This window comes from Terrapene carolina, unplaced genomic scaffold (assembly GCF_002925995.2).
Source record: "Terrapene carolina triunguis isolate 2854851 unplaced genomic scaffold, T_m_triunguis-2.0 Scaffold21, whole genome shotgun sequence".
Lineage (NCBI taxonomy): Eukaryota > Metazoa > Chordata > Testudines > Emydidae > Terrapene > Terrapene triunguis.
Genome location: NW_020664372.1, coordinates 40539060 through 40566753, shown reverse-complemented (window position 1 = coordinate 40566753; position 27694 = coordinate 40539060). Strand labels below are relative to the sequence as shown.

The window sequence follows — 27694 nt, the reverse complement described above, 5'->3', positions numbered from 1 at the left end:
TCTTTATTTTTCTTAACCTGACCTGTGGACTTGCCAGGGTTCCTGTGATAAGCTTGTGTACATCATTGATCTATCATTAGACTTTTCTGTAGCTCCCGTCTCCATAGCACTGACCCATTAATTTCTTTATGCATACACTGTACATGTGTGTGTGTGTATATATGTTGCACGCATGCATATATTACATACTTCCATTATTTGCATGATAGGATGTTATCTGCTTGGATAGGGTGCTTCATAGTTAGAGTTGGTATGGGGGCCTGGTGACATAGTGGGTAAACGTATTAGCTTTTGACCTCTCGATGTAGGCTAGGTCACAAGAGAAAGTGAGTTTGTTTGGTCTAAAATCTGTTTCCTAGTGGATGTTTGTTTGTGTCATAACCATCGCATAATTCAGCAAGATTGGCAGTGTCTGCTTAGGAGAGGCTTCTGATTGGGCTAGTAGGGGAGATGGCAGGTCAGGTGTGAGATTTGGCAGAGCCCCCGTGGGGAAGCTTGCACAAGGTCTGCCTATACTAAGCCTGGCTCTTGCTGTTGCTAACTGTTCATCACACAAGTGTGAAACACTAATTTTTAATCAAACTTGCATGTGATTTGTGTTGGCTGTATTGAGTAAGACTTGCTGTGTTTAACTCTCAAACTTTTAAGTGCATTTGCTTCTTTTGAAACCACTTTCAAAATACATAAACAAGCTGTGGCCCATGCCCTGAATATTACAGTAGTCCAAACCAGGATACATCAGCCAACTAAGAATTTTAGATTATAGGGTTTTCTAAATTGTTCTCTAGGCATTAATCCAGCCCTAAGGGAATTTATTACTAAAGATGACTGGGAACGTAGCTTGTGGTGTTCCACTCAGGTGGTTCTGATGCATTCCTTTTGAATAAATTTATTGCTGGGTAATTTCTATGTGACAGGAGTATATCAGGCGACAGCTAGAAGAGGAGCAGCGGCACTTGGAAATTCTTCAGCAGCAGCTGCTCCAGGAGCAGGCCATGTTACTGGTAACGCACTGTATCTGTTTTGTTCAGTAGCTATAGGATTCATTCATCTGGCCAGTCCTAGGCTTCCCTTAGTCGGACACAGCTGCACCTACTGTATGAACAATGGAGCTTGATTAAAAGGCCATTTATGCTAGCGTAGTGGGCTGACAGGCACACATGAGAAGTACTATGTGGTCATACTGCTTTCTGTGCAGTAAGAGGAGGATTTATGTTAAAGTTGAACAGTTTTGGTTTGGTGGTCAAGTTTTTGAACAGACCTTGGCATTCAGTGAAGAACTAGAGTGCTTATGCTGCAGATCAAAAGCACATGATATGTAAATCAACCCAAGGATACAAAGGCCTAGTGTTGTTCCAAATCATTGTTTTTTGAACATTACAGTGGATTTACCTTAAATAATTTTGTATTAAAATACATTTTGCTGTAGCTCTCCAGTTCCGTCAAGGATAGCAAAACACTCTCAACTTTCCCAACAGGAAACATATATGCCATTTTGGTCCAAGTTAGTTCTCTATACCTTACACTTAAGGGAAAAAAATGAATTTTTGTTAATGGGATGGAAAGGGAAATACCTTCCATAAGTTCTGTGTCACATCTTGAATTACTCACACGTTTTCTCAAAGGAATACAGATGGCGAGAGATGGAGGAGCATCGACAAGCAGAGAGACTCCAGCGCCAGTTGCAACAGGAGCAAGCGTATCTCCTGTCACTGCAGCATGATCATAGGCGGCATCAGCAGCAACAGCAGCAGCAGCAAGAAAGGAATAAACAAAGCTATCATATCCCTGAGCCTAAATCCCATTATGAACCTTCTGAAAGAGCACGTGAGGTAACTTTTGCTCTCTGATATTATTCCCATTATGTGCTCCTCTGACCTCAGTGATCAAACATCATCTTGACAGCTATGATTCTGTTATAACGGGGCTCAAAAGAATTGGAAGCCAAAGTACCAAAATGAGATGTTGGGTAGTCATTTCAAAAGTGACGTAGGCTCTTATGAGGCTCACTGTGGAACTTAGAAGCCTAAATCACTTTTGAAAATTGGAATTAGGTTTTTAAGTCATTTAAGGTACATCTGCACAGAACAAAACAAAACAAAAAAACCCCCATGGCAACTTGTCTCAGAGCCCAGGTCAACTGACCCAGGCTCATGCTGCAGAGCTAAAATTAGCAGAGCAGATGTTCTGGCTCAGGCTAGATCCCTAGGCTCGGAGGCCCAGGGAGGCTTACGTATAAAGGATGGAAAGAAAAGTTCTCAACGAGAGCAGTAGTGAGAACTGATTTCAAGTTTGGTAAATCACAGTAGTTTCACCTACTTCATAGTGGACATGTATTTTGATCATGAACAGCTCTACTTCAAGTGCTGGTCCATCTGTGTATGTCACTGTGGGTGCGCATGTGCTCCATGCAGCTGAAGTTATAGAATTCTTGCAAGTAGTGTCTGCTGGTCTGCGCATGTGGCCTGGTCTTCCTTGTGCGTCCAACTGAAGGAATAAAGAGTGGAGCAGACCGACTGTCTCTCCAGTTCCTTCTTACCACTGCATGACCTTGGTTGGAACCGCCCATGTCTGCAGCTCTCCTTTGGATTTCTTCAATCTGTAAATATTTCAAAGATTGCCTTAGTGCCTTTTGTGTATAGTTCCTTACAATTAGTAAGTTTTTAATAGTTTTTATAGATTTTACCAGAGGTTTTTTTTTCCTAGTTAGATAGATTCCCCACCTCCCACATTGGATTATGCCATGGAGTAAGCCGTGAGGCCACAGTTGGATTCAGGCTGAAGGATTCCAGGTACATTGGCCTGAATCAACATGGAATGTGCCTCCCGTCACGAGGTCCGACTCTGTTGCAGAGCAATCCATACCCACAGACGCCCTGTTGTGGTCTGATTGGGAAGGCAAAGAATGCTTGCAGAAGCATAAGAACAGGTCTTCCTCTACGTCTGCTTCAAAGACGTCCGACACAGCTCTGCCTAAATCGAGCAAATCTGCTTGTTCAACCCCTAAGGGCTACTGCTGGCGGTACCATCACTGTCTCTTACTCTGGCCACATGGAGCCTCCCTCCTCTGCCCCCTTTGGCACGAGTGGATCCTACCCCTTGCTCTTGAGAGGTCAGAGACCTATACTACACCAGAACATGTCTTTGCTCTTCCCGAGCTTCAGTTTCTCCCAGCATCAGGACCTTGTCTCAGGAGATGTTACTGTTGACAGAAGCCTATCCCCTCTTCCATCTGCCAGCTGGGCCTTTCCTCTGTCGGAACCATTGGTATCTCCATTGGATCCAGAGCCTTTCTTCTCTTCTTTGGGAAAATCTGAACCACCAGAGGAGCTATCATCTTCTCCTCTGAAACATGTTAGTCCAGATAGGAGATCCAGAGCCTCCTTTGTACCAACCTCTATCTTGACATTTGCCCCATGCTATGGGGACCCCCACAACCTCCTCCTGACCCAGTGTACTGGCCATACTGGGGAACCTGGGACCTGTATGCCAGATATACAGAGCCCATGCTTTCTGCCATTGAGTCACTCCACCATTCCACTCCAAGGGAAAAGTCAGAATTTCCTTCTGACCCCATGGAAGAGGAGGACTATAAGAACCAGTTCCGCCAGTACCAACAAGGTTGTCGTCTTCAACTCCTGATGAAGCATCTCCATCCCTTCCAGATGACCATAAATAGCTCAGGATTTATTGCAAAGGGTGGTAGAGGAACTCCAGATCTCCTTCAAGGAGGTTCAGGACCCTCAACACAAACTCTGGGATATCCTGCAAACCACTAGATCCAGTCAAATAGCCGCTCCAGTTAGTGAAGCTAGTCTGGAAGCTGCTAGAGCAGTCTGGCATACATCAGCCACATACGCCGCAACCCGCAAGAAGGCAGAGAAACATTATTTCATTCCAGCTAGAGGAGTGGAATTTCTCTTTACCCACCCTGCACTGAGCTCTCTGGTTGTATAGGCTGCTACAGAGGCATCAAGACAACATCATATTAAATCCACTCCTTCTGACAAGGAGGCTAAATGTCTTGTTGGGAAGAAACCAGCCTTTTTCTAGCCTTCAATTTCATATAGCAAGCAATCAGTCTAAGACTAAGAACAACTATCTGAATGATTCCAAATTCACAGACTTAGTAGACAAATTACCACAGCAAGACAGAGCTTACTTCCAGGCTCTTATTGAAGAATATAAGATGGTGGCCAGAACCACACTTTATTCAGTGGTTGATGCAGCAGATATGTCGTCTGGGTCAATGACAATGGCAGTTATTGTGGATATTTCTCTGAAAACATCCACTCAGTGTGCAGCAGCAGTCAAAAAAGTGAACAGAATGTTGGGACTCATTAAGAAAGGGATAGATAAGAAAGAAAATATCATATTGCCTCTATATAAATCCATGGTACGTCCACATCTTGAATACTGTTTGAAGTATCTCAAAAAAGATATATTGGAAAAGGTTCAGAAAAGGACAACAAAAATTATTAGGGCCATGGAGCATCTGCCATATGAGAAGAGATTAATAAGACTGGGACTTTTCAGCTTGGAAAAAAGATGCCTAAGGTGGGGGGATATGATAGAGGTCTATAAAATCATGACTAGTGTGGAGAAAGTAAATAAGGAAGTGTTATTTACTCCTTCTCATAACACAAGAACTAGGGATCACCAGATGAAATTAATAGACAGCAGGTTTAAAGCAAACAAAAGGAAATATTTTTTCACACAACGCACAGTCAACCTGTGGAACTACTTGCCAGAGGATGGTGTGAAGGCCAAGACTATAACAGGCTTCAAAAAAGAACTAGATAAATTCATGGAGGATAGGTCCATCAATGGGCAACGATAGTGTCCCTAGCCTCTGTTTGCCGGAAGCTGGGAATGGGTGACAGGGGATGGGATCACTTGATGATTACCTGATCTGTTCATTCCCTCTGGGGCACCTGGCATTGGTCACTGTTGGAAGACCAGATACTGGGCTAGATGGACCTTTGGTCTGACCCAGTATATATATGTGTGTGTGTGTCTGTGTGTGTCTGTGTGTGTGTGGTAGAGGGGTCCACTGACTCTCCAGCCTATGCAGGAGCTGTGGCAATTAACTCTGGTGACCAGTCAGTAACTCTCGGGCTGAAGCTTTGACAAGAAGTGATTATTCAAAGTAAATCCTCTGTTCCTCAAAATCCTCAGGAGGAATCCTGTTTGGGGAGGAGCACAGCCAGTTGAGGTGTGGCTGATAGCATGATCAAGCCAAAGTGGGTTTGCTCCCCACTCCAGTGAAGTCCAGGAGGATTACAAACCCTCCTATGAGAGCTCTTCAAATTCCAAACAACAACAAAAATATCAGAAAAAAGATTCATCTTACCCCTGGAGTTGGACCTGGAACACTGGAGGAAAGCTCAGCTTGGAAAACAGGACTAACCCTTCCATTGTCCAGACTGAAACAGAGCCTGTCTCTGTCTGGAAATATATAGACCATCCCACTTTCAAACACTGTTGTTCCCTATCAAATTCAGATAGTGCAGCTTGTATACGTTCTGAAAGAGACATCACACCTCCTGCAGCTAGAGGCACTAGAGCCTGTCACTCAAGACAAAAGGTGCTCAGGGCTTTATCTTATTTTCTTCATATCTAAAGAAAAGATTATAGTGGAGTCTGGTCCATTTAGACTTCAGGAGGCTGAACTGGGCAATGAAAATGACAAAATTTAGGATGGAGGCTCCAGGTTCCACTATTGTTGCAATCAATCCAGGAAACATTTTACTTATCAGTGCACCTGGCAGAAGCTTATCTACATATACCCAGTCACTATTACTGTTTGTCATCTGAGGTTGTCATAAAAAAAATCTCACCAGAACATTATTGCCAGGGAACCATTTTCCTACTCCAGGCACGTGGGTTCATATTAAACTTATAGGATCCCCTGGATCTTCGATGAGGATCATCCACTTAGAAGTTGAGATAGACACAAGGAGAGCTAGAATTTCCCAATGCAGGAAAGCTTGGACAGGAACCAGACAGTTGTCTCCGAGCTGTCACCCCTCACTTGTGCTACTAAAACAGGGTTTCTCAAACTTTTTTTTGCTGGGACTCTCTTTGAAAATATTTCAGACCGCGATGACCCCTGCCAAAAGTGATCACCCCTAGCATACCATGCCACGCTTACTTCTGCACTGCTGATGGGGGCGGCGCTGCCTTCAGAGCTGGGCGCCTGGCCAGCAGCTGCTGCTCTCCAGCCACCCAGCTTTGAAGGGCTTGGGCTGTCAGCCCTATGCATGGCTGACAGCCGGCGCCTCGGCATGCGCGAAGGCTGACAGCTCGCGACCCCCTGGTGATAACCTTGCGACCCCCAGTTTGAGAACCACTGTACTAGAAAGAATGATCCATAATATCAAAAAGAAGGAGGTCCAGTCATTCTTATCACTCCAAAATGGCCAACAGCACCATGGTACTTGGATGTAGTGGAGATATCTCAGAATGCTCCATTCCATCTTCACAGCAGGGCAGGAACTCCTGTTCTAGCATCCCGCTTCAGGCTACCTGAGTCCAACAGCTGGACTATTGAGCAGCAAGTCCTAAACATGTTGGGATGATATGCCAAAACAGTAGAGACTCTTCTAGCCTCACACAGGCATTCCTTTTTCTTGGCCTACAAAGGGGATCAGACGTATTTCTCCGACTGATATCAAGATAGAAGATCAAGTCTAGAAAACACAGCCTTCCAGCATTATGGATTTGGGCCTAACACCTTCACCAGGGCATGTCATGATTCATCACTAAACACTAATATAAAGGGATGAGATTCTTTACATCTGATTATTGGTTTGAGATAATGTGCTGCTTTGTCTTTCCTACCCGAGATCTACTCATAATGCTACAAGCTCTAACAAACCAATCCCTGTATATTTTTTTTTCTTGAGCCTCCTTGCATTTTCCAAGAGGATACAGTAGCTCATGGTATTCCAGGGTCATTGGTAGCCAAAGTAAACTCTGTTCCAAACCTCACAGGAAATCATTCTTCCTTAATTTCTCCCCCAACTTCACCACTTTAAAGAAAAAGCATTAATGATATTGGATGTGAGGAGAACAATTTAAAAAACATAGAACTGACCAGTTCAGGGAAACATGGTTATTCACTTACTACTACCCTAAATGCCCTGGCCTGAAATCATCTAAATGCTCCACAGTAACATGGAACAATTCCTTCATTGCAGAAGCATATTCAGATAAAGCAGTGCCCAAAGGGGATCCATAGTGGCCTCTTGAGCAGAAATCCACAAAAAGAAATCAATCCAGCTGCCACCAGGTCACCTCTCAACACTTTCATGGAGTAGTGCAGGATTGATCTCTGTTCCTGTGCAGCAGATCCTTTGGCAGGAAGGTGCGCCAGGCAGTGATTCCAAAACAGATTAATACTTCTAATTTTAGGGAAGTGGAAGAACATTTCCCATCTATCTGTCTTCCGTCTCTCTCCTTACTAACTTTTCCTTAGTACACACTTTGTTCCAGTTGTCGCAGACTGGGAGAGGTAAAGATCCAAAATGGAAACTTGGTCACCTGATTTCCTTTCTGGGACTGACCCCTCTTCCAGTTGGTGTCACCCAAAATAAGTTCTCCAGGTTACTATGCAATAGCCTCTATCTGTAGGGCCCATCTGTACAGTTAACACAGATAAGATCGTAGTGCAATTCTGTTTATTCTACTAAATCAGACTGTTATGCTGCGATAGAGCTTTGGAAATACTCACCTGACATGAGGGCAGAAGATCTGTCGTCAAATATTGCAGCCTTATGCACAAATCTGACCTGTATTTGCAGGAAGAGAGGTGCAGTCCAAATATTTTGGTTTGTGGAAGAAGTAAGTTCTATGAAATAAATCTATCTATTAAAAAATCTTCCACAGATCCTTTCTTTTAGTTAGAACTAATATCACAGAGTATTATGTGGAAAATATTTTTTTATGTTATAAAGATAATGGCTTTGTTTTCATTTATCTTCCTGTCTTACAGGCTGAGAAGAAAACACTGTTGATCAGTAAATTTCTCTAGTAAATTGGAGTATTATAACCTGTATTGCCAACTTTTGCGATTGTATCATGACTCTAGCAATTTGGGTGTGTTCTTGGAAACATGATGAAAGGCTGCCCACTCATGAATTTTCATTTACTCAAAATGGCCACCATCTCCTATTTCTGTCAATGGGTCTGTAGCTAGCAAGACGGCCACCATTTCCCTACAGTCTATCCGCATGTGAAAGTGAGGCTGCCCTTAATAAAGATGGCTGCCATTTCCTCTCTTTTTAGTGAGATTGAAGCCATGTCCATGGGCAAAATGATGGCTTGTATGGTTCAGGGAGTTGGCCAGGATACAGAGACTATGATGAACAGCAAAGACACTGTAAAAGAGGAGAGCGAGGGGGAGCAGGAGGCAGATTTAGGGTTTTTTGGGGAAGGGGGGGCTAGAAGTGGGTCCACAGCAGGTGGAGGCATGGCAGGAGTTGGCAGGGGAGGGAAAGCAGGGGTGGAGAAACAGGAGAGGGAAGGGAGGAGTCGGGGGAGGGGGAAAGTGATGGCAAGTCTCTGACAGCAGTGGCGTAGCCAGGATCTAAGAGCAGGGGGAGCAAACATAAAAAAGGCGCCCCCCATGGCTCCTCCTCTGGCCACACCCCCCTTGGCTCCTCCTCTGGCCACTCCATGCCCCCTTCCCCCCATGGCTGGCTCCTCCGGCTGTGCTGCCACCCCGCCCCCCACTGGCTGCCGGCCGCCATGCTGCGCCCCCCCCTTGCTCCTCCGGCCACGGCTGCTGGCTGCGCTGCGGGCCGCCCTGCTACGCCCCCCCCTCGCTCCTCCGGCCGCGGCTGCGGGCCGCCCTGCTGCGCCCCCCCTCGCTCCTCCGGCTGCGGCGGCCGGCCACGGCTACCGGCTGCGCTGCGGGCCGCCTTGCTGCGCCCCCTCCTTGCTCTGCCTCTTCTGGCCGCGCCCGCTGCCCCGACCCATTGGCTGTGGGCCGCGCTGCAGGCCGCCCTGCTGCACCCCCCCTCGCTCCTCCAGCCTCGGCTGCCGGCCGCGCTGTGGGCTGCCCTGCTGCGCCCCCCCTCGCTCCTCCAGCCTCGGCTGCCGGCCGCGCTGTGGGCTGCCCTGCTGCGCCCCCCCTCGCTCCTCTGGCCGCAGCTGCTGGCCACGCTGTGCGGGCCGCCATGCTGTGCCACCTCCGCCCCCCCCAGCTCTGCCTCCTCCGGCCGCGCCCGCCACCCCCCCATTGGCTGCCGGCCACACTGCGGGCCGCCCTGCTGCGCCCCCCCTCACTCCTCCGGTCGTGCCGCCCCCTCCCCATGGCTCCTCCGGCCGTGCTGCCCCCCCTTGTCTGGGCCGGCGCGCCACTTTTTGAAAATGTGCTGAGGGGAAGCGGCTGCTTCCCATGAACCCCACTAGCTACGCTACTGTCTGGCAGAGAAGTCGGATAGAGAGGAGTGTCAGGGAAGGGTTGCTTCTTGCAAAAGGCTAAAAACAATCACATATTGTGGCATTATCAGTTATACGAACTGATATAAGTTTAAAGTTCTTTAATACATATATCTATAACTCATCAACCCTAAAAAGTTTACAAGTTCTATGTGCAGGTGTGAATGGTGATGCATTAATTAGGTCAGCGATTCTCAAACTATGTACCATCCACTCCTCCTTTTATCAAAGGAAATAAACCAGGAGAGGAGAGACTAAAGACAGCACCAGGAAATGGATGGCAGTTTCCCTGTATTAGGGGTGAGGAGAGGATAAGGGCAGTCTCCATCCAGGGAGAGGCATTTTTGTGTGCACTAAAGGCTGATGTTCCAACCTAAAATTATCTCTCTCACATTAATTGAGGAGTAGAGAAGACAGACTAAACAATGTGATTTGATGGGTTTTTTTACGCCTGAAAAATTATGCTCTCTTGAGGTTGACAAGACTGTATAAGTTTTTCATTGTCAAGGCATGTCTCACTACCTCCACCCTTTATCTGGGTATGTATTCCAGTCTAGACTTACCTGCTATTTTGCTCCTGCTCATTCAGCATTTCACGTACCTGGGGAAAGTTTTTCTTCAAACATAAAATGTTTGTAAGGAAAGAGAGGTGGTTGCTCTCTTATTCCTACATACTTCACATTGACAACTGCTTCTAACATTCTGTAACTTTGGTTTAGGTGGAGGATAGATTTAGAAAAACTAATCAGGGGTCCCCTGAAGCACAGTCCAAACAGACGGGCAAAGTGTTGGAGCCACCAGTGCCTTCAAGATCAGAGTCCTTTTCCAATGGAAACTCAGAGCCTGTTCAGCCTGCACTGCAAAGACCAGTGGAACCCCAGGTAAAAGCAGAAAATCTTGGAATGGATGGAAGAAAACTAGAGGCCCCAATTCACTTAACTTTAGGTTTGAAGATCTTGGCATATAAAAATACATATTTAAAGTGTGTTACTACTTTTCAATGTGACTTATTCAACAGATTTGCTCTCTGTATGTATTCAGAGTCATGCCTGCTTATTTTAGTGATGAGCATGTGGGTTTAATTGCTTTTTACTTCTGAGCGGAGCCAGCCTACCTAAGAGAGCTAGCTGCGTTCTGTCCCTACCTGTGCATCAGCAGAATGGTTGGCTTCATTCCAGTCAAAGCGACAGTGAGGTTGCACTGGTCATAATGTGGTCCAAACAGCATTTTATTACTGGAGATGATGTGCAAGAACAAAATAACCAGGCTTGACTTTTACATCCCTGTAGGAAAACTAACTAGATGCAAGAACAATTGATTGTCTTGGTTGTCCTGTTTCCTAATGAATCTCTAAATTTTGGGAGCCTGTATTTTATCGAGTTTAGAGTATGAATGTACAAATAAATACAAGCTAAGATTTACAAAAAGGCTAGATATAAAATTTAAATAAATTAGTTTAATTAAACTTGGCATGCAATTTATGTATCCATGCGGATCATAAAATGTTGCCTTTTTTTCTTTTGATAAGTCTATACATAATTGACAGTGATGACTAAAACTGTCCCTGCTTACCTTGTTGTGACAAACTATGCAAATGTTTGGGACAACTGCAAAATCTGATCAGAAGGGAGAGTGGGAGGAATCGTGACCAAATTTAATCCTCAACTCAGATTTTCCTGGCTTTCAGAGAGACTTGTAGCAGTATTTGATAATCTTGGGCTTGTGTGTGTTACTTTATGCTAACCATGTCAACTATTTCTGAAGTCCTGCCTTTGACTTGTACTCAAATGAATCTGTCTCTTGCACAGCTTTGTGTAATAAAAAAATTCAATAATACACTTATAAAGCCAAATAGAGACACCCTCATAAAACTAAGGTTAAATGCTAACTGTTGATTGAGTGGGTGAAAACAATGTATCCTAGAGTTATATGATCTTATCTGGAAAGGGTTTTCCTCCTAATCTGTTTCAGAAAGCATTTTTCAAACAAATGGCTTACTGAGCTCGCAATTGAGAAGGGAATAGGGTGGAGGGTCAATTTGAGGCTTACAAATAGAACTGCTAATGGAGCTTTAATTATGGAGCTGCTGCTGTGCCTCCATCGTGTGTGTGTGTGTGTGTGTACAGTATATGATATATATGGTGAATGTATAATATGCATTATATATAATATGTAACATAGTGTATAATATACATATAACATACATAATATATAAATATATATTATATATGTAATATATATAGAAAAATACTGTAAAGGAATAAAGGCTTTCGTTTTATGATCTTCCTTCAAAAGTTTTGTGTTGTCTAGTAAATTTAAGATTTTAGTTCTATTATAAATCAGAACATATTTAGGTTTGCACATTTGGCAGTATTCCTAACTTATGGATTTCTTCACTTTGATATCTGCTTCAAATTGTCTATCCAACAGGTGCTGCTATCTAAGACCTGCTCAGAGTCCAGTGAAGCCAGAGGAAAAGCTCCTGTTGATTTCATTGGGCTCTGGATCAGGCCCATAGTGCAGATCTTATGTTTATTTTTTTTCTGGTTACTAGTGTATGTGTATTTGGAGAGCGCACCTCACCAAAATGCATACATCCTGTGTTCTAAGTCTGTTATGTTCTCTGGGCACCTTCCTTGCTTTTTGATTCCACCTCACGCTTGCCTTATGCCATAACCAATTTGTCTCTCCCTACCCACTCGCCTTTATTCTGTTAAAAAAGCCAGTTGTACAGAGCGCATTGAATGTTTTATGTTTTGTTTTCTCGTAAGGTACAGTGGTCCCATCTGGCATCTCTCAAGAACAATGTTTCCCCTGTCTCGCGATCCCATTCCTTCAGTGACCCTTCTCCCAAATTTGCACATCACCATCTTCGTTCTCAGGACCCATATCCACCTTCACGCAGTGAAGTGCTAAATCAGAGTTCTGACTCTAAGTCGGAGGTACCTGACCCCACTCAAAAGGCTTGGGCTAGATCAGACAGTGACGAGGTGCCTCCAAGGGTAAGGAGTAGAAAGACAGAAGTGTGCTTTTTTTTTCTTTTTTAATTTGAAGTGTGATCGTTTACGCACTGGAAAAAACGGGTCCACAGAATAGTGCCATGATTGGGGAGTATTTTTGAAGGGAGTTTATACTGTAGCTATCTAGTCAATTGGCCCATGATAACATGTTAAAAAAAGGAATTGCAATCTCTGATGAAAATGACAAATATTTACACACTATGGCTCTTGTAGAGAAGTGATTTATTATGCAAAGTTAACAAATCATTACAATATTCAGGAAAGAATTTAAAACATCCTTGACATAATAGCTTAAAGTTTATTTTCTTCTATTTCTGGTTGGAAAACCAAGCTGTAAACCATGAACTTATTTAAAGTTTAGATGGAAATGAACAAAAAAGAAACATTCAATATTTTTTTCCCTTCCGCTTGGGATTTGCTTCTTCTGAATATGTCTTGCTTCCCACCAGTCTCTGTCTCCTGCTGATCCATTACCGGGCATTCGTTTGGTTACTCTGAGTTTATTTTCCTAATCCTCATGCTATTTCAGCAAATTGCTTTGTGTCTCCTTTGCTTCAGTCAAAATGCCATATTCTTTTAAAATGTCTCAGTAGTCTGGGGGGTAAGGGGCATGTATGTTTGTGTGGTAGCTATTTAGGTATGTTAGTCTAAACTTTCAGTTCTTTTCAGTATCCAAACAGCAGCCCAGCTAAAGATTCTTCATTTTTTCTTTTTTGTTTTCTTTCATTTTGTTCAATTATACTGACTTTGACTTAGAATAATGTTATTCAAAATGTATTTGCTGTGGCAGGAGAATCTTAATTTTTCCCCTTTCTCCCTTCTACATTAATTTTTACTGTTTCTTTTTTCACCCAAGGTACCTGTGAGAACAACGTCCAGGTCTCCCGTCCTATCACGTCGAGATTCTCCACTGCAGAGCAGTGGGCAGCAAAATAATCAAGCAGGGCAAAGAAACTCCACAAGGTTCGTAAACCCAGATCTTCCTCTCTCTCCTGTTTTGTAAGGGAAAGTTAGTTGGAAGCCAGAGAGAGGATCAGTGGCATTATCTCTTAGATGTGAAGGAAGTAGGAAAGTGGACCCATTCTCTCTTAGCAGTCAATGTTGAGTTTCTTTGGCACTAAATAGTTCAACAAACAATGAATTTTCTTCTTGCCTCTGCATTTTTGAAGGGGCTGTTTGAGTAAGTCTTGCAATATTTTCAGAGTAGTCTTAACATTTAGAAAAAAGGGCCCAGTCATACAAGTGCTTGCTATCAGGAACTGTACTTATTGCTGCAAATGGTCCCTTTGTGTTGTAGCAGGGGCTTTTCCCAGGAGCAAGCATGGTGCCCAGTTGTAAGTATCTATGTAGTTTTGTATAGCTAGTCCTCAAACAAAAAGTAGCACAAAAAGCAATTAAGCATTGTTTTAATTTATTTTTGTGTGAGAGAAAGTTTGGTTCCTCAGATATTAAGATGGCTAGTGTGGCTGCTGCGTAGGATGTGAATTTCTGTGAAAGTCCTAAGCATAAGGATTAGTACACTCCTTCTGATCAGTCATTAAGGAAATGTTGATGGGTAACCAAGCTTGATTTTAAGTTTAAAATGCGATATCTGAAATTAAAGTTGACAAATGCACTTTTCTTGAGACAGCAATATAGAGCCTCGTCTGCTATGGGAGAGGGTGGAGAAACTTGTGCCGAGACCAGGCAGCGGCAGTTCTTCGGGCTCAAGTAACTCCAGCTCACAGCCGGGGTCCCACCCTGGATCTCAGAGTGGCTCTGGTGAACGGTTCCGAATGAGATGTAAGTCCTCTTTTTCCCCTTCTTCCCCCTTTCCCCTTCCTTTAGGATTTCTAGATGAATCTGTAATGTTTGGATTGTGCAGCAGCTAATAATAATAGTAATATGAATGAAGGACAATGAATCTTCACGTAAAAGGAATTTTTAATGTAAAGTATCAGGCTGGGAAGTTTTGATCCTCTGTATATGCCGTCCCTTTTCATAGCCCTTGTTTTGAGGGGGGTTGTATGTGTAGAAATCTTCAATAGTTGGTTTTAGCCTCTTTCTCCAATTCAGACTCAATTACAGGTTTATTCACCAATGTACAAAATACATGACTGAGTCCATTCCTTTTCATATACGATCTTTGAACTAACTTCCTTCATTTGTATGAGCATCTCGACTACTTCTTGATCATTCATTGCACATCAACTCTCTCCATGAGTACAAGGATAGACACTTTCTTCCAGAGCCAGATTCATTAGCATTTTAATTATTTTCTCATTTGGGTTTCTTTTTTCCTAATGTCAAGATGTCATGTTTCCTTTTGACCCAAGATCAAATCCTCTATAGTTTTTTTTTTTTTTTAAATATTAGAGGGAGTGTCAATGAAAACCTACAAAAATTATATCTGAAAAGCAGTTCCAATCCCCCTCTTTAAACATACAGCAAAAATAGAAAAGGTTCATTATAGCTTTTTGAATTGAGCAGGACACTGCTGCTATGTAATGTTAGAGCATATTCAGCTGTATGGTGTAAGAGACACTATAGAGGTAGCTAAAGGGAAAGGATCTTGGAATGAAATAAGTCTGTGGAAACCCCAGAATGCTCAATGTTGAGTGCTATTAACTCCCTAGTATAGATGGGCAAAGCTGCTGTATGTCATGTGCCTCTTTCCATGTTTTCAGTCACTGGTAAGCTGCAGTGCAAATCGCAGCTGTTTGTGATTTTTCCTGTCAGCACTAGAGGTTTGCACTGGTGCAGGTAAACTTGTGGCTGGCCCCCTATGGCTGAAATACCCAGTGTAGACAAGGCCTTGTGCTCCTTTTGCTGCATAAATAAAAAAATCCTAACTTAACAATGACCCCCCTTTTTTGTTTTTTTTGTTTTTTTTTGTGGGGGGGTCTTGACACATGTAGCATCATCAAAATCTGAAGGTTCACCGTCTCAACGTCATGAAAATGCAGCCAAAAAACCTGAAGAGAAGAAGGAAGTCTTCAGACCCAACAAGCCTGCTGTAAGCTAAACCTAACTGTGCTGGTTGTCTGATTTTTTTTACTTGATGTTAGATAGGTCCATTACAAATACTTACACGGTGAATCCAAGCATTATGAGTGAATTAGAGATTCAGTTTGGCAGTTGAATACTATGAAGTGTTAAACATTTAAATGTACTTTGTTTGCTTCTTGAATTTTTGTGTTTTCTCATTTTCTTCCTTTCAAACCTCTCCTTCCGTCCTGTGTACTCTTCATGTGGCTGTACCAATGATGATTCATCTGACCCAACCGTACCATTGTTGTGCTGAATGGTGCAGGGAGAAGTGGTAAGCACTTAGCTATTACAATCAAATATGTTTTTTATTTTTTGAAGTTATTATCATTACATTTTTTGCCTTTGGTATCCAAGAGGTCAGAGTAGATGATTCCAATGGTTCCATCTGAATCAAAATCTATGAATATGTTGTTTATCCTTATATTGGCCTAGCACTCAAATGCCCAAATCAAATGAAGTCCTTTAAAGGAAGATGGTGGCTCCCATCCCATCAGTTTATAAAGTACAGACGCTCCCCGACTTGCGTAAGTTGGAAACGTATCTCCAACCATTACGCGCAAAAAAACAACAACCACCACTTTTTCCGTAAGTGCGGATTTGTGTAAGTCGGGTCTTGCGTAACCCGGGGAGCGTCTGTATGTGAAATATTTTATACAAACTGTGTTCAGCTGAACAGACAGCTCAGTAAATTTAGGCTGTCTTACAACTTTGCTGCCCAAATTTCCATGCACTGTAGCTTGTCAATATGCAGAACAGTTGGGGAGGGAAAATGTTGGACTCCTTAAAACAACGTATTATAGTGTGTTCATTGCTCTAGCAGTTCTGGTAGGAGTAAGAGGGGGCAAAGACCTACATAGTCTTAAATTTCTAGGGTTTGTTTATTTTTTAATTTGCCAGTAAAGCACAAAGAAATCAGTAAACCACCACCACCAACAACAAAACACGTGTTGCTGGGAACTATGGAAGTGCAGCAGCAAACTGAACAAACTCAGTCCCCGCAGCTGTGTTGCTGATACGTTGCCTCTCCTCCTCTCCAATCTGCAACCTCACTCTTCTTTTTCCCCTTTGTCTCATTCTTGTTAGGATTTAACTGCCTTGGCAAAGGAATTGCGAGCTGTAGAGGATGTGCGACCTCCACACAAGGTGACAGACTATTCATCGTCCAGTGAAGAGTCGGGGACAACAGATGAGGAGGATGACGATATGGAACAAGAAGGAGCAGATGAATCTACATCTGGGCCGGAGGATGCCAGAGCTGTGTTAGTTGTTCTGTGTTTTTTCTGTTTTGTGTGGATATGGGGAAAAGACTACAACGTATATTTCGTTCATTAGCCCTCTTTTATCAAGACCGTATTCAGGAGTCCATCAAAAGTACTTAGCAGTCAGTTAATACTCACGTTTCCGAAACATGTAGGGTAACATCTTCAAAATGGTCCGTTTTCAAAAGTGACATTAGCATTTAGTCTAAGTGCCTTTGAAAGTCAACGAGCAAGTGCCTAAATCACTTTTTAAAATAGGACTTAAGCTCCTAAGTCACTTTGGCACCATTTGAAAATTTGATCCTTTAAATCTTAATGTTTGTCTTGTGTTACTAGAAGCCAAATTATAGTGTTGTGTGTTGTTTCCTTTCCTCATTTGCATTTTATAAAAGGTGAAGAATTGTTTTTAGCAATTTTAGATTCATTTGTTTCTTGAAGAAGCTCTTCCTTGATGATTTATGTCAATATTCCACTTTGAATGCAGCTGTAAACGATCTGTGGCATGCACTTGATACAAATACATGAAGACAGAGCTAAAACCGAAATACTGTGGGGTTATTTTATCCAAATTATTTCTTGCTTGATGCATAGATCAACTCTGAACCTGAGCAATGGTGAAACAGAGTCAGTGAAAACCATGATTGTCCACGATGATGTGGAGAGTGAACCTGCCATGACGCCTTCCAAGGAGGGTACTTTAATCGTCCGACAGGTATTGTATTTCCTTCCCTGCACAGTGCTGTGCCTTTACTGTGATCATTAACCTGCTTGTTCATTCACCCATGCTGTTTCTACATTATATTTGTTGTCCATGTTATCAAGACACAGATGTAGCATATTTTGGATGTGCAGACACTTGATGCATGCAGAGAAAAGAGTAGCCTCCATCTCTTGCTGCTACTGTTTTGCATGCTTTGCAATGACATTCATTCATAGCACCACGCAGAGCACCTCAAAGTCTGTGTCAAAAAAGTGATAGAAAAGCTACAGGTGTGTGAAGAAAGTCTCAGCACAGAAGAACTTAACCTCGTTTTATGGTAGAACCAGACGCTGGATCTCGGAATTAGAAAGGGGTGGGGGAAAAGTACTCAATTCTTTTAACTACTTTAAGCCTCAAGTCAAGAACAAACTAATAAAAAAGCAAGGTAGCAAACAATTGGTGCTGGGGGCTGGGAGGGAATGTTACAAGGGGCAGGGCAGTGACTGTGGATGGATCTAGGCGTGTTGTTTGGTTTCCTTCTATTTTGAAATGTTCTATCTTTGATTGTGAAGAAGCTGCTTCTTTGTGTATTAAACTAGCTCATCTGTTAATGAGTCTGTCAGCTCCTAGGGGACTTCCTCAGTAATCACATTCTTGAGTTTTGCAACTGAATGTAATTTTTTAGTTGAACCCTACAGTTTGCTAATTAAAATTTCATGGTGACTGTTTAAATAGCTAGATTAGGGAATTCACCAGATATTTCAAGTTCTTGTCAGAACATGACTCAAACTAGAATTAAATAAAATGATGGCAAACAACAAATACAGATGTAGTAGGAGCAGCATAGACTTACTGGCACAATTACTCTTTTGGTAAAGGAGCTGGCCTTGCAAGTGAATCAGATTAAGTGAGAGGCTCAATTCTGCTTGCCAGAGGTGCAGTATTTACTGAGTTCTGGAAGCTCAGCACACTTCTAACCCAGGCATCAAGGCATAGGATATCGGTACATTTAAAAAAAAAAAAAAAAAAAAAAAAAGTAGATAAAGCTGATAGGGATGAAAGCCTTAAGCAGCACTTGAGCAAGACAAGTGTGCCTGTTTTTTCTACAGAGTACAGTTGACACAAAGCGTGCCAGCCATCATGAGAGCAATGGCTTTGCCGGTCGCATTCACCTCTTGCCAGATCTCTTACAGCAAAGCCATTCCTCCTCCACTTCTTCCACCTCCTCCTCCCCATCCTCCAGCCAGCCGACACCCATCATGTCCCCACAGACACCCCAGGACAAGCTAACTACTAATGAGGTATGTCTTGCACCACAGCTGGCTGCTTTCTTAGGGTTATTCCAGTATTGCCTAATAGCTAGTTTGCAGAGGAACTCCAGCCAATCTTCCCCTGCTTTTTTCTGTCACTTTTCTCCCACCCCCAAAATAACACATTTCAGTTCTGTATAAAAAGCCCTTAACTCTAGATCAGTTTTACCCCAAACTTGCTAGTTTACTATTTTTGCTTTCTACAGTGAGTCATTAATTGCATGGCTTTTGTTTAAACTAAACTTGATTACCATATATTCAGACAAGGGTTTTTTTTTTTTTTTTTTTTAATTTCTGTATTTCGGGAACAGGCTAGTTGCAAGGAATCTGCTGGGGTTTTAAAAAATAATTAAATCAAACCTGGTAATTTTGTCTTGATTTTACCATAAAAAAGGAGCAAATAACTAGGCACGTGCAAGTAACTCACTTGTGCAAACTACCAACACAGGATAGGAAGCTGGTTTCAGCCTCATTGAAGGATTTTACTCTTTGAAATTGCCACATGGGGTTGGTGACCATTTCAGGAAAGCTAGGTTGTTTGGGGTATTCGTTGTTTGGAGTAGTGTTCTACAGGAGCTCTTCAGGTTTTTATGGAATAGTTGTGCTATGAAAAATGACCATGGAAAAATGACTCCTGCTTATTCTCCAAGTCTGCTCTCTTATCTCTAGTTGGAGTCCTATCTGGGGACTTCACTGTTCCAGAATTTTACTCCTGTTATCTTTGGCTCTGCAGTGCTAAGAGGGACTGTGTTTCATTCTTATAAACCAACAACAGAATTGTGCATTAAATCCTGGTTATATAGTGAATCCTTGTACTTTTGCGATTCTTTGAAGGTAATGGGGATGCACAGGTGTGAATGAATTTGTCCTGCACATCCTGTAATGCTGGTGGCGAGGAATGAGAAGGAAAGCACCCAGCATGACTTTCAGTTTCCAGGTTGAACAGGCAGGCCTGGCATTTAGAGAAAACATCTTTAGACTTGTAAACAAGTATGATGTAGAGTCAACCAGCCACTATAAATGTGCAACAACATGCTGCTGCTTCTCAGAATAGAACTGAACAGGTGCTTTGACATCAGTACCAGGCTGAGATATTCTGTGTACAGTTACAAAAGAACCTGAGGTAATGGTGATGCACAATTTTCACAATAGGATGAAAAGCGCTTGTGAAACGTATTGAACCATGTGACAGCAAGCATTCATTTTGTCACAGAAGTTTAGTCCGTGTAATGCTTGTCATCCTTCATTTTCAGCTGTGCTTCACTAGTCTTTAACTTTGTAAAAATATACTCTTGACAGGTTATGTAGGCCAGTTCAGTGATTCAAGGATATGCCTGTTCATTACTTTGTTCTAAGCAACAAATAAGCAGGGTTCAATCAATTTAGCTCAAACTGAGTTTTGATAAGGAGACGATGGCAGTTGTTTGTGGTGGCATTGAAGTTATTAGTAATGTGGTTGAAAATATTTTGCTTTTCAGAAAAGTTCAGTATGGTTAAGCCCAATAATTATATTTGGTGAGGAAGGTGGAGGTTTAGAGGGGACAGAGGCTTTAGATTGGTTAACAGTGAGGAAGCTCCTCCAATCTTGTTTGCAAAAGCATAAAACAAGCTGAGCAGACACACATTCCTTTTGTCCACATTAACTCTACACATACAGAGAAACACACTCGCACTTTTTGATTGTTTTTTATTTGTGCCATTCTGCTTTAATGTGCAATGTTGTCACTATAACACTTAACTCACTAAACTGGCAAGGATTTTTCAGTCATTCCATCTCCACTTTTAACAGTTCATTGTTTCACTTGTCTTTCTCCCTTTTTTGTGTTTAGAATACAAAACTAAATAAAGCACCAGTGCTTTTATCAACTACATATTCATAGCTTCATATCACTGTTTATTGCACCTTTCACACTAATGAGCCCCTTGTTTGATACAGGTGTAATATGTGAAATGATGGTGGAAGAAACTGCTGGAGCTTTCTGGCAAGAGGCTCAGTTTAAAAAAAACAAAAGTAGAGAATTAACACGAAGTACCAGACATTGAAATTTCATTAATCATAGAAGTGAATGCCTGATCCCAGAGTATTTAGATTTTGTTGCCCAAACTAAGAGATCAAATTTCATAACATATTAAACAAGCTCATTTCAGGAGATGCGTAACAAATAGAAGTATGTAGTGGGCAGTTCACAAATAGAAAATTAAAATTATGTAATGAAGTAGTGCTAGCTTCTAATAACTTCATAAGTCCCGTACATATTTTAACCGATGATAAGGTGACATTCCCTTACTTTTTGCCTGTTGTTGTGACCATTCCTCAAACATCTCCTTTAAAATCTGAGCTAATGGGGTGAAGAACACACTGACTACATTTAGTGGTAATGTGTGAAACCTGCATCTATGGTGCCTGCTGTATGAATATAGGAAGTATAGAAGGTTGGGGATGGGTGGGAAAGGGCTTCAGAAAAACGGTAAAATTCTGTAGTGACTTAGAAATGTTCATTGTTATCATCATTTTTTGTTGTCACTTATATTAATAAAGTTGAAATTTACATTGCAGACTCAGTCCGCTAGTAACACACTCCAGAAACACAAATCTTCCTCCTCCTTTACACCTTTTATAGACCCCAGATTACTACAGATTTCTCCATCTAGTGGGACAACTGTGACTTCTGTGGGTAAGTAATGTAGATGCAAGAAGACAACTGGGGGAAAAAAAAAAAAGGTTCAGTGACTTGAGTTGCTCTTTACAGTAGTTTAGAATGTTTCCATCATGCTTGTTACTTGATTTGCACTGGATTGCATATTATTTCCTTTTTCCATTTACATTTCTTACAAAAAGAAAGACTTGCTTAATATTATCAGTTACTGTCTGGGTTATTTAATAGAAAGTATATGGTAAATATTTGGCACTTAGAAGATAGTATTACATGTACTTTTTTTTTTTTTTTTTCCTCCAGTGGGATTTTCTAGTGAAGCCATGAGGTCAGAGGCAATAAGGCAAGATCCCACCAGGAAGGGATCAGTTGTCAATGTGAATCCTACCAATACACGACCACAAAGTGACACTCCAGAGATTCGCAAATACAAGAAGAGATTCAATTCTGAGATTTTGTGTGCTGCCTTATGGGGTAATGTATATCTGCGTCCCTCCCTTCCCTCCTTTCCTCCCCTTATTTCCTTGTTTTTCTTTTCATTTACTTGATTGATCTTATGAACTCTCTCTAAGTGCATGAAGAGTGAGAGCGATTTGTACCTCAGCAATTATCCAGTGTCCAAATAAGCCATAGATTACAACACAGGGAGGGATGGAAGGGTGTCTCTTACAACTTCTTGGTGTATATGAAAATAGTTTTGCAGCTCAGAGCACACCAGTATAAGCTTAATGACCTAGAAATGGGGTCTAGACTGTTCATAAATTCATTTAAGGAGCAAGGACAAATAAGTGTCTGATATTTTGGAATATCTACATAGTAATAAAAGCTCAGTCTCATGTCATCATAGTGAGATCTGGTTACTATTGTGCTTACGATGTGCCTATTCTGAGGTCTGGCTTGATGCAAGTTCTGACTGGTATATTCTCAGGATTGAATAATAATCATTCAAAATTTTGTCAGCCAATTGGACATTCTTTTCAACTTTTTAAACCTCTTTTTAGTATATGTCTGCAGCTTTTGTGGGTTATGGTAATCTTGCTGTGCATTTTGTGTCAGTACAAGGTTGTTAGGTTAATGATAGGTTCAAAAAGGGTATTGTATTTGATTTTGCTTCTCAGAATTCTTGCTGAGAAATCAAAGGGCTTGATTAGAACGTATTTCATGTTATAACTTTTATATTAGTGATCTCACATCGAATCACATAATTACGTGGAGAGAATAGGGCAAGTAACTAGGCAACTTCTTCTGTTTGAGACTATGGGCCACGTTCTCTTCCAAGCTCTGCTCAGTGCATTTGGGGCTAGGATCATGGGGTGCCAATGTGCCATTTTACAGTTATGGCTCTTAGTTATCTTATGCCAGAGAAGGATTGGTCTGATGCCCATTTCCTATCTTGATATGCCCCCTACACCCAGGGTGGTTTTGTAGAGGAGTCATCTCCACTGGCTTTACAGTAGCAGAAAAATCGCCTGTGCCATGAGAATTCAACACTGGCCACACTAATTCCCAGAATCCTGTCCTTTTGATACTGATATCTGTTTTAATGCTTTAAAACAAAAACACTAAACAGTTATGAATGTTGAAAAAGCTGGAGGAGAAAGAGTTGGTCCTTCCCCAAAGTCACATGATTAGTAGATTAAGCGTGGGGCTGCTGTGATAGTTTCATTTACATAGCACTTTACAAGTTATGGTGTGTAGGTAAATATTGTTTGCTATTTTACAGGAGGCGCTCAGAGAAGTAAAGTGACTTGCTCAAAGTTTTTTATATATATAAAAAACAAAAACAAAAAACCTAGGCTCAAAATCTAGGTCTCCTGGTTCTCTACTTGCTTCACTAAATCCCAGTTGTCCATTTGTAAAATAGGGGATAATGATATGTACTACACAGGAGGTCTGAAAACATGCATGATTTAAGATGCTGGTAGGTAGATAGATATGTTGTTCTCATTCTGTGTATTAGGAAACTGGCTCAGCAAAGCTGTCTTACTGCAATTTTTCAAACCTGGGTGTCTGAACTTAGTGAAAGTCCTGCAGATACACAGAACACTTGAAAATTTAGACATTTAGGTACCTAAAGATGGGTTTAGGTGTGATAGTTTGAAGTAGTTGATCTAAACAATTTGCCTGGAAAGCACAATTGTCTAGATAGACATAAAAACAACGAGGAGTCCGGTGGCACCTTAAAGACTAACAGATTTATTTGGGCATAAGCTTTCATGGGTAAAAAACCCATTTCTTTAGATGAATGGAGTGAAAATTACAGATGCAGGCATAAATATACTGACACATGAAGAGAAGGGCTAGATAGATATGAGAGACCTCAATTTTAATCTTGACTATGACACCACTTAGCTTCATCTGTTTCACTTTACATCTCTAGACTAGTTTTACTATCTATAAAGCAAGGATAATTATATTTACTTTCTTCATGAGTACATTTTCATAAAGTGCTATATTCAAAAATAGGAGTATGGCCAGTTATCAGCAGATGTGTGTTGGGGGGAGGAAGGGAGGGACAGGAATAGGAATGGGGGTAGAAGCAGTTCCCACCCAGTATTCATTCTATGAGGCTATGTGTTTTTTGGGGGCTGTCACCATTCCAGCACCTCTTCATCAATCAGCTTTATCAAAGTTCACCAGTGTCAGTTTTTGCCCAAATGTAGACTTAATATTTTTACATGCTTTGGTGTGAATAATTTTCAGTGCAAATGTATAACTTTGTGCAAATGGAAGATGTCAGAGTGAGAGTGGGGTAAAGAGAGAAAGGAGAATGAAATCACACGAAATAAATTGGGAACAAGTGTCACACACTTCCATGCCAAACCAAATTGCCCTGCCAGTAGGGGCTGGGCCATCACTCGTGTTTAGCACTTTCATGTTTCTTTGATCTTCATATTTCATTCTTCTGTTGATTTGAAATAAAATCCTGGAGGTATTTTACAGCTATAGCAAACACTTTCTTGTTAAACATTTAGGCCAAATTCATTCTGGTGTATGCAGGCCCATCTTTATTCTCAATGGATTTGTGCCTAGTTACCCTTGGTAGGAGTTTGGTCCTTGCCATGCTAAGTGTGATAGTTCCTGTAAAGAGAGAGGGGTTTTTTATTGCCTTTACTAATTGTAATGAAATAATGTTTAAGGCTGTAATTTTTATAAGATTCTCTCAGGAAGTTATCTAAATAGTTAAGTTCAATGCTAATAATATAGATGGAATATCAGAGAAGTAGATGCCCAGTCCCCCAATACAAAAGAAAGGCACTTTTATAATGTACTTGTGGTAGCGGGTACACTTTGAAAAATTAGAACTGCTGAGCTGCAGGGGAAAAAAATTTAGAGGTTTTCATAGGCCTGAATGCTGCAAATACAAAGACATTTTAAAGTTTAGGCATTAGTTACTGTTGGCTCACTGCCCATATCAGTTTATTTAAATGGGGAAGGGAAGGAACAACTGGCTGTATATAATGGGGTGTGAAATACCTGTCAGAAATACATGAAGAGTTAAAGACACCACAGAAGGATATGGGTAAGAGTTATAGGGCCCTGACACCCAAAAGGGATGGAAAAGACCTTGAGTGAACAAATGTACATGTGCGTTTACTTTTAAGCATATAGCATAACCTATACTAAGAAGCCTAAATGAATTAAGGCTCTGTTCAGAGTTCTAATGACAAGAACAAATCAGTCAATATCTGCTCTACTAATTAGTGCCATCCCTGTGCTATTGCTACAGTATGATTAGGTACTTTTCCTCACAGCTTAGACATAATGATCTGTGAGATGTAGGGAAGAATGTACCTTTTGAAATTACAAGACAGTAATCAATAAAAGCAAGGAGCCTGCTGATTTAAGGCTGTCATAGCATCCTAAAATGCTGTCCTGTTGTGTTTAGATATTGCCATAAATGTAGTTTGCAAGGCTACCCACTGTTTAATTTCTGTGTAGTTGAATCAGATCTACTGTATTAGTAGTGCTCAGTTTAGGATACAAGGCCAAATTAGTCCCTGGTGTAATTTTGTTATCACCAGTACACTTAAACCGGGGATTAATTTGGCCTACTGTGACAGCTTCTAACTCACAATAGCCAGAATTGTATAGCTTTGTGAATTTACCTGTGTTATTTCAACCTGTTTTATTGCATTTAAAAATAAAAGCTTTATGTTGTGATGTCTAATAAATGTTTGAGGGGGTCTAATAAAGCGAGTCACGAAATTGGTTTGACTCTCATCCCTTGTGCTGTATTTCAGCTGTCCTTTTGCTCTCTTCACATAATTTGTGGCAATAGCTGTCTGTTATGGTGGCAAGAATTGAAAAATTTAATAGACATCTACTAACCAGATGAGTGTGGTGTATGTAAAGGGGGAACTATTGAGATCAAGGACAATTCCCCATTGAAAACCCTCTTTGTAATAAAGTCCTATAGAACTAGATAGGGATGAAACCAATACGGTTCTATAAAAATGAAATAGGGTTCTATAAAAATTATTCTAAAACCCTATAGTGTTTAATGGTGATAAAGCTGTAGGTTTTTAAAACCACTCTGTAGAATTCAGTCACAGAAAGATCATTCTATTAAGTTCTATAGAATGGTTTTAAGCTGTCTTTCTCTATTAAATTCTGCATGACTTTTTTCATAAAACCCTTGCTATCTTCAGCTCTTGGGAAGTGGAGGATGGACCCTGCTCTGGAACGCTTCCTCTTGCGTATCAGCCTCTTGCTAGTGTATGTGCGATAAATTTCATGTTCCACCTACCTATCCCAGTGAGCGGGGGGGTCTCTGCTACTCCATCCCTCTGCCAGGTGTGCAGATGGAATCAGTGTTGGGTTTGAATACCTAAAGCATTGTAAGATGTTCTGTAAAGCATGACTTAATCAAAATACCTGGAAAACATGCATTATAATTTGGGTGTTTTGTTTTTTTAACCTAGGAGTGAATTTGTTAGTGGGAACTGAGAGTGGTCTGATGCTGCTAGATAGAAGTGGTCAGGGGAAGGTTTATCCTCTAATAAACCGAAGACGGTTCCAGCAGATGGATGTACTCGAAGGCCTGAATGTCTTGGTGACGATATCTGGTAATGCCCATTTTTCAATATGTTATTTCTCTGAAATCCGGACCTCGCTGAAGTCAATGGGAGTTTTTGCCATTGACATCTCTGGGCCCAGGATTTTTCAGTCTTCATGCTTTCACATTTTTTAATGCTATGAACCAACTTCCATGCAAAACACCCCAAACTGCCTGCTTTGAAGGAAATTTTTTTCACAAGTTTGGAGGATAAGATGATAAAATATTCTGTTTTATTTATTTGTATTGTGTTTGGGAGAGAATGGGTGCAGGAAGTTATAAGTCCTCTTTTGAGTCTAGGTCACTAGAATAGAAAATCCGTTGCAGAGTGCAGATGTAGGCAGCATGGAAGGACGGGGAGGAAGGGCAGCATAGATGGGCATGGTTAAGTTACTGATACGATGGAGTAGATGGATGTCGCATCTGGATGTATCTTTACTTAGTGAGACTGTAGCCCATTGATCGAACAGGGAGAGATACGGCCATTCTTTAAATAGTTCACACTTTAACGTGTCCTAATGAATAATGGTTTCTTACTAAAGCTGGGAACTCCAAACACTTTGGGCTCCAAGGGGCTATTTAAAAGGGCTACTTCATTTATTACACAATTTCACTGAGTTTACAGCAAATGGTTCTTACAGATCTGTTTTTATCCGTCTACCTTTCTCCTGTATTTTAACTTTTGCCATGCTCTGTTGTATGAAACCCCGGGTCATTTAGGGCTTCACACAGTGGTCACTATGTTGCACTCCACAAGCACTCAGAACTGGTGGCAGCAGGGATAGGACTCTGATTCTTCTGCTCCAAGAACATAGACCCCTAACATTGGAGCTAAAGGAGACTCTCCATTATGTATTAAGTGTCTAGGTTCTGCAATACACAATGGAGCAGTTTCTGGTACCATTGGCTAGAAGATAGTGGTACACATAGACCCTAGCCAGCTCAGTGCAGTATGTGAGTGTACATGTTTGTTATCTAAAGTACCACCTTTGTGCCAGTGTAGTAAAGCCCGTCGCTGCATTTCCATTTAAACACACCTGTAATATTTTGATCGACTATAACTCATTTACATTTCACTTATGGCTGACGACTGAATTACAAAAAAAGATTAAACCAGGAACTTAAAAAACCCTATACCTTTATAATGTACAATCAGGGCCGGCTCCAGGCACCCAAGCTGGTGCTTGGGGCGGCACCTGGAGGGGGGCGGCGCGG

The 27694-nt window shown here is 41.5% G+C and overlaps 1 protein-coding gene across 3 annotated transcripts in view; it reads left to right on the top strand.

The window, feature by feature from the left end:
* The window catches only part of MAP4K4 (mitogen-activated protein kinase kinase kinase kinase 4), a 233154-nt gene that overhangs the window by 173847 nt on the left and 31613 nt on the right, over positions 1-27694 (top strand). The window contains exons 11-24 of one of the 3 annotated variants that reach the window (XM_029910579.1): positions 918-1004; positions 1626-1832; positions 10167-10328; positions 12219-12449; positions 13324-13430; positions 14098-14249; positions 15365-15462; positions 15760-15768; positions 16581-16756; positions 17348-17468; positions 18566-18757; positions 21324-21441; positions 21724-21894; positions 26346-26489. In XM_029910579.1, coding sequence (XP_029766439.1) covers positions 918-1004; positions 1626-1832; positions 10167-10328; positions 12219-12449; positions 13324-13430; positions 14098-14249; positions 15365-15462; positions 15760-15768; positions 16581-16756; positions 17348-17468; positions 18566-18757; positions 21324-21441; positions 21724-21894; positions 26346-26489 — 1975 coding nt within the window. The remainder of the gene's footprint in view (positions 1-917; positions 1005-1625; positions 1833-10166; positions 10329-12218; positions 12450-13323; positions 13431-14097; positions 14250-15364; positions 15463-15759; positions 15769-16580; positions 16757-17347; positions 17469-18565; positions 18758-21323; positions 21442-21723; positions 21895-26345; positions 26490-27694) is intronic. The other 2 variants (XM_026647865.2, XM_026647864.2) reach the window with 2 other exon arrangements.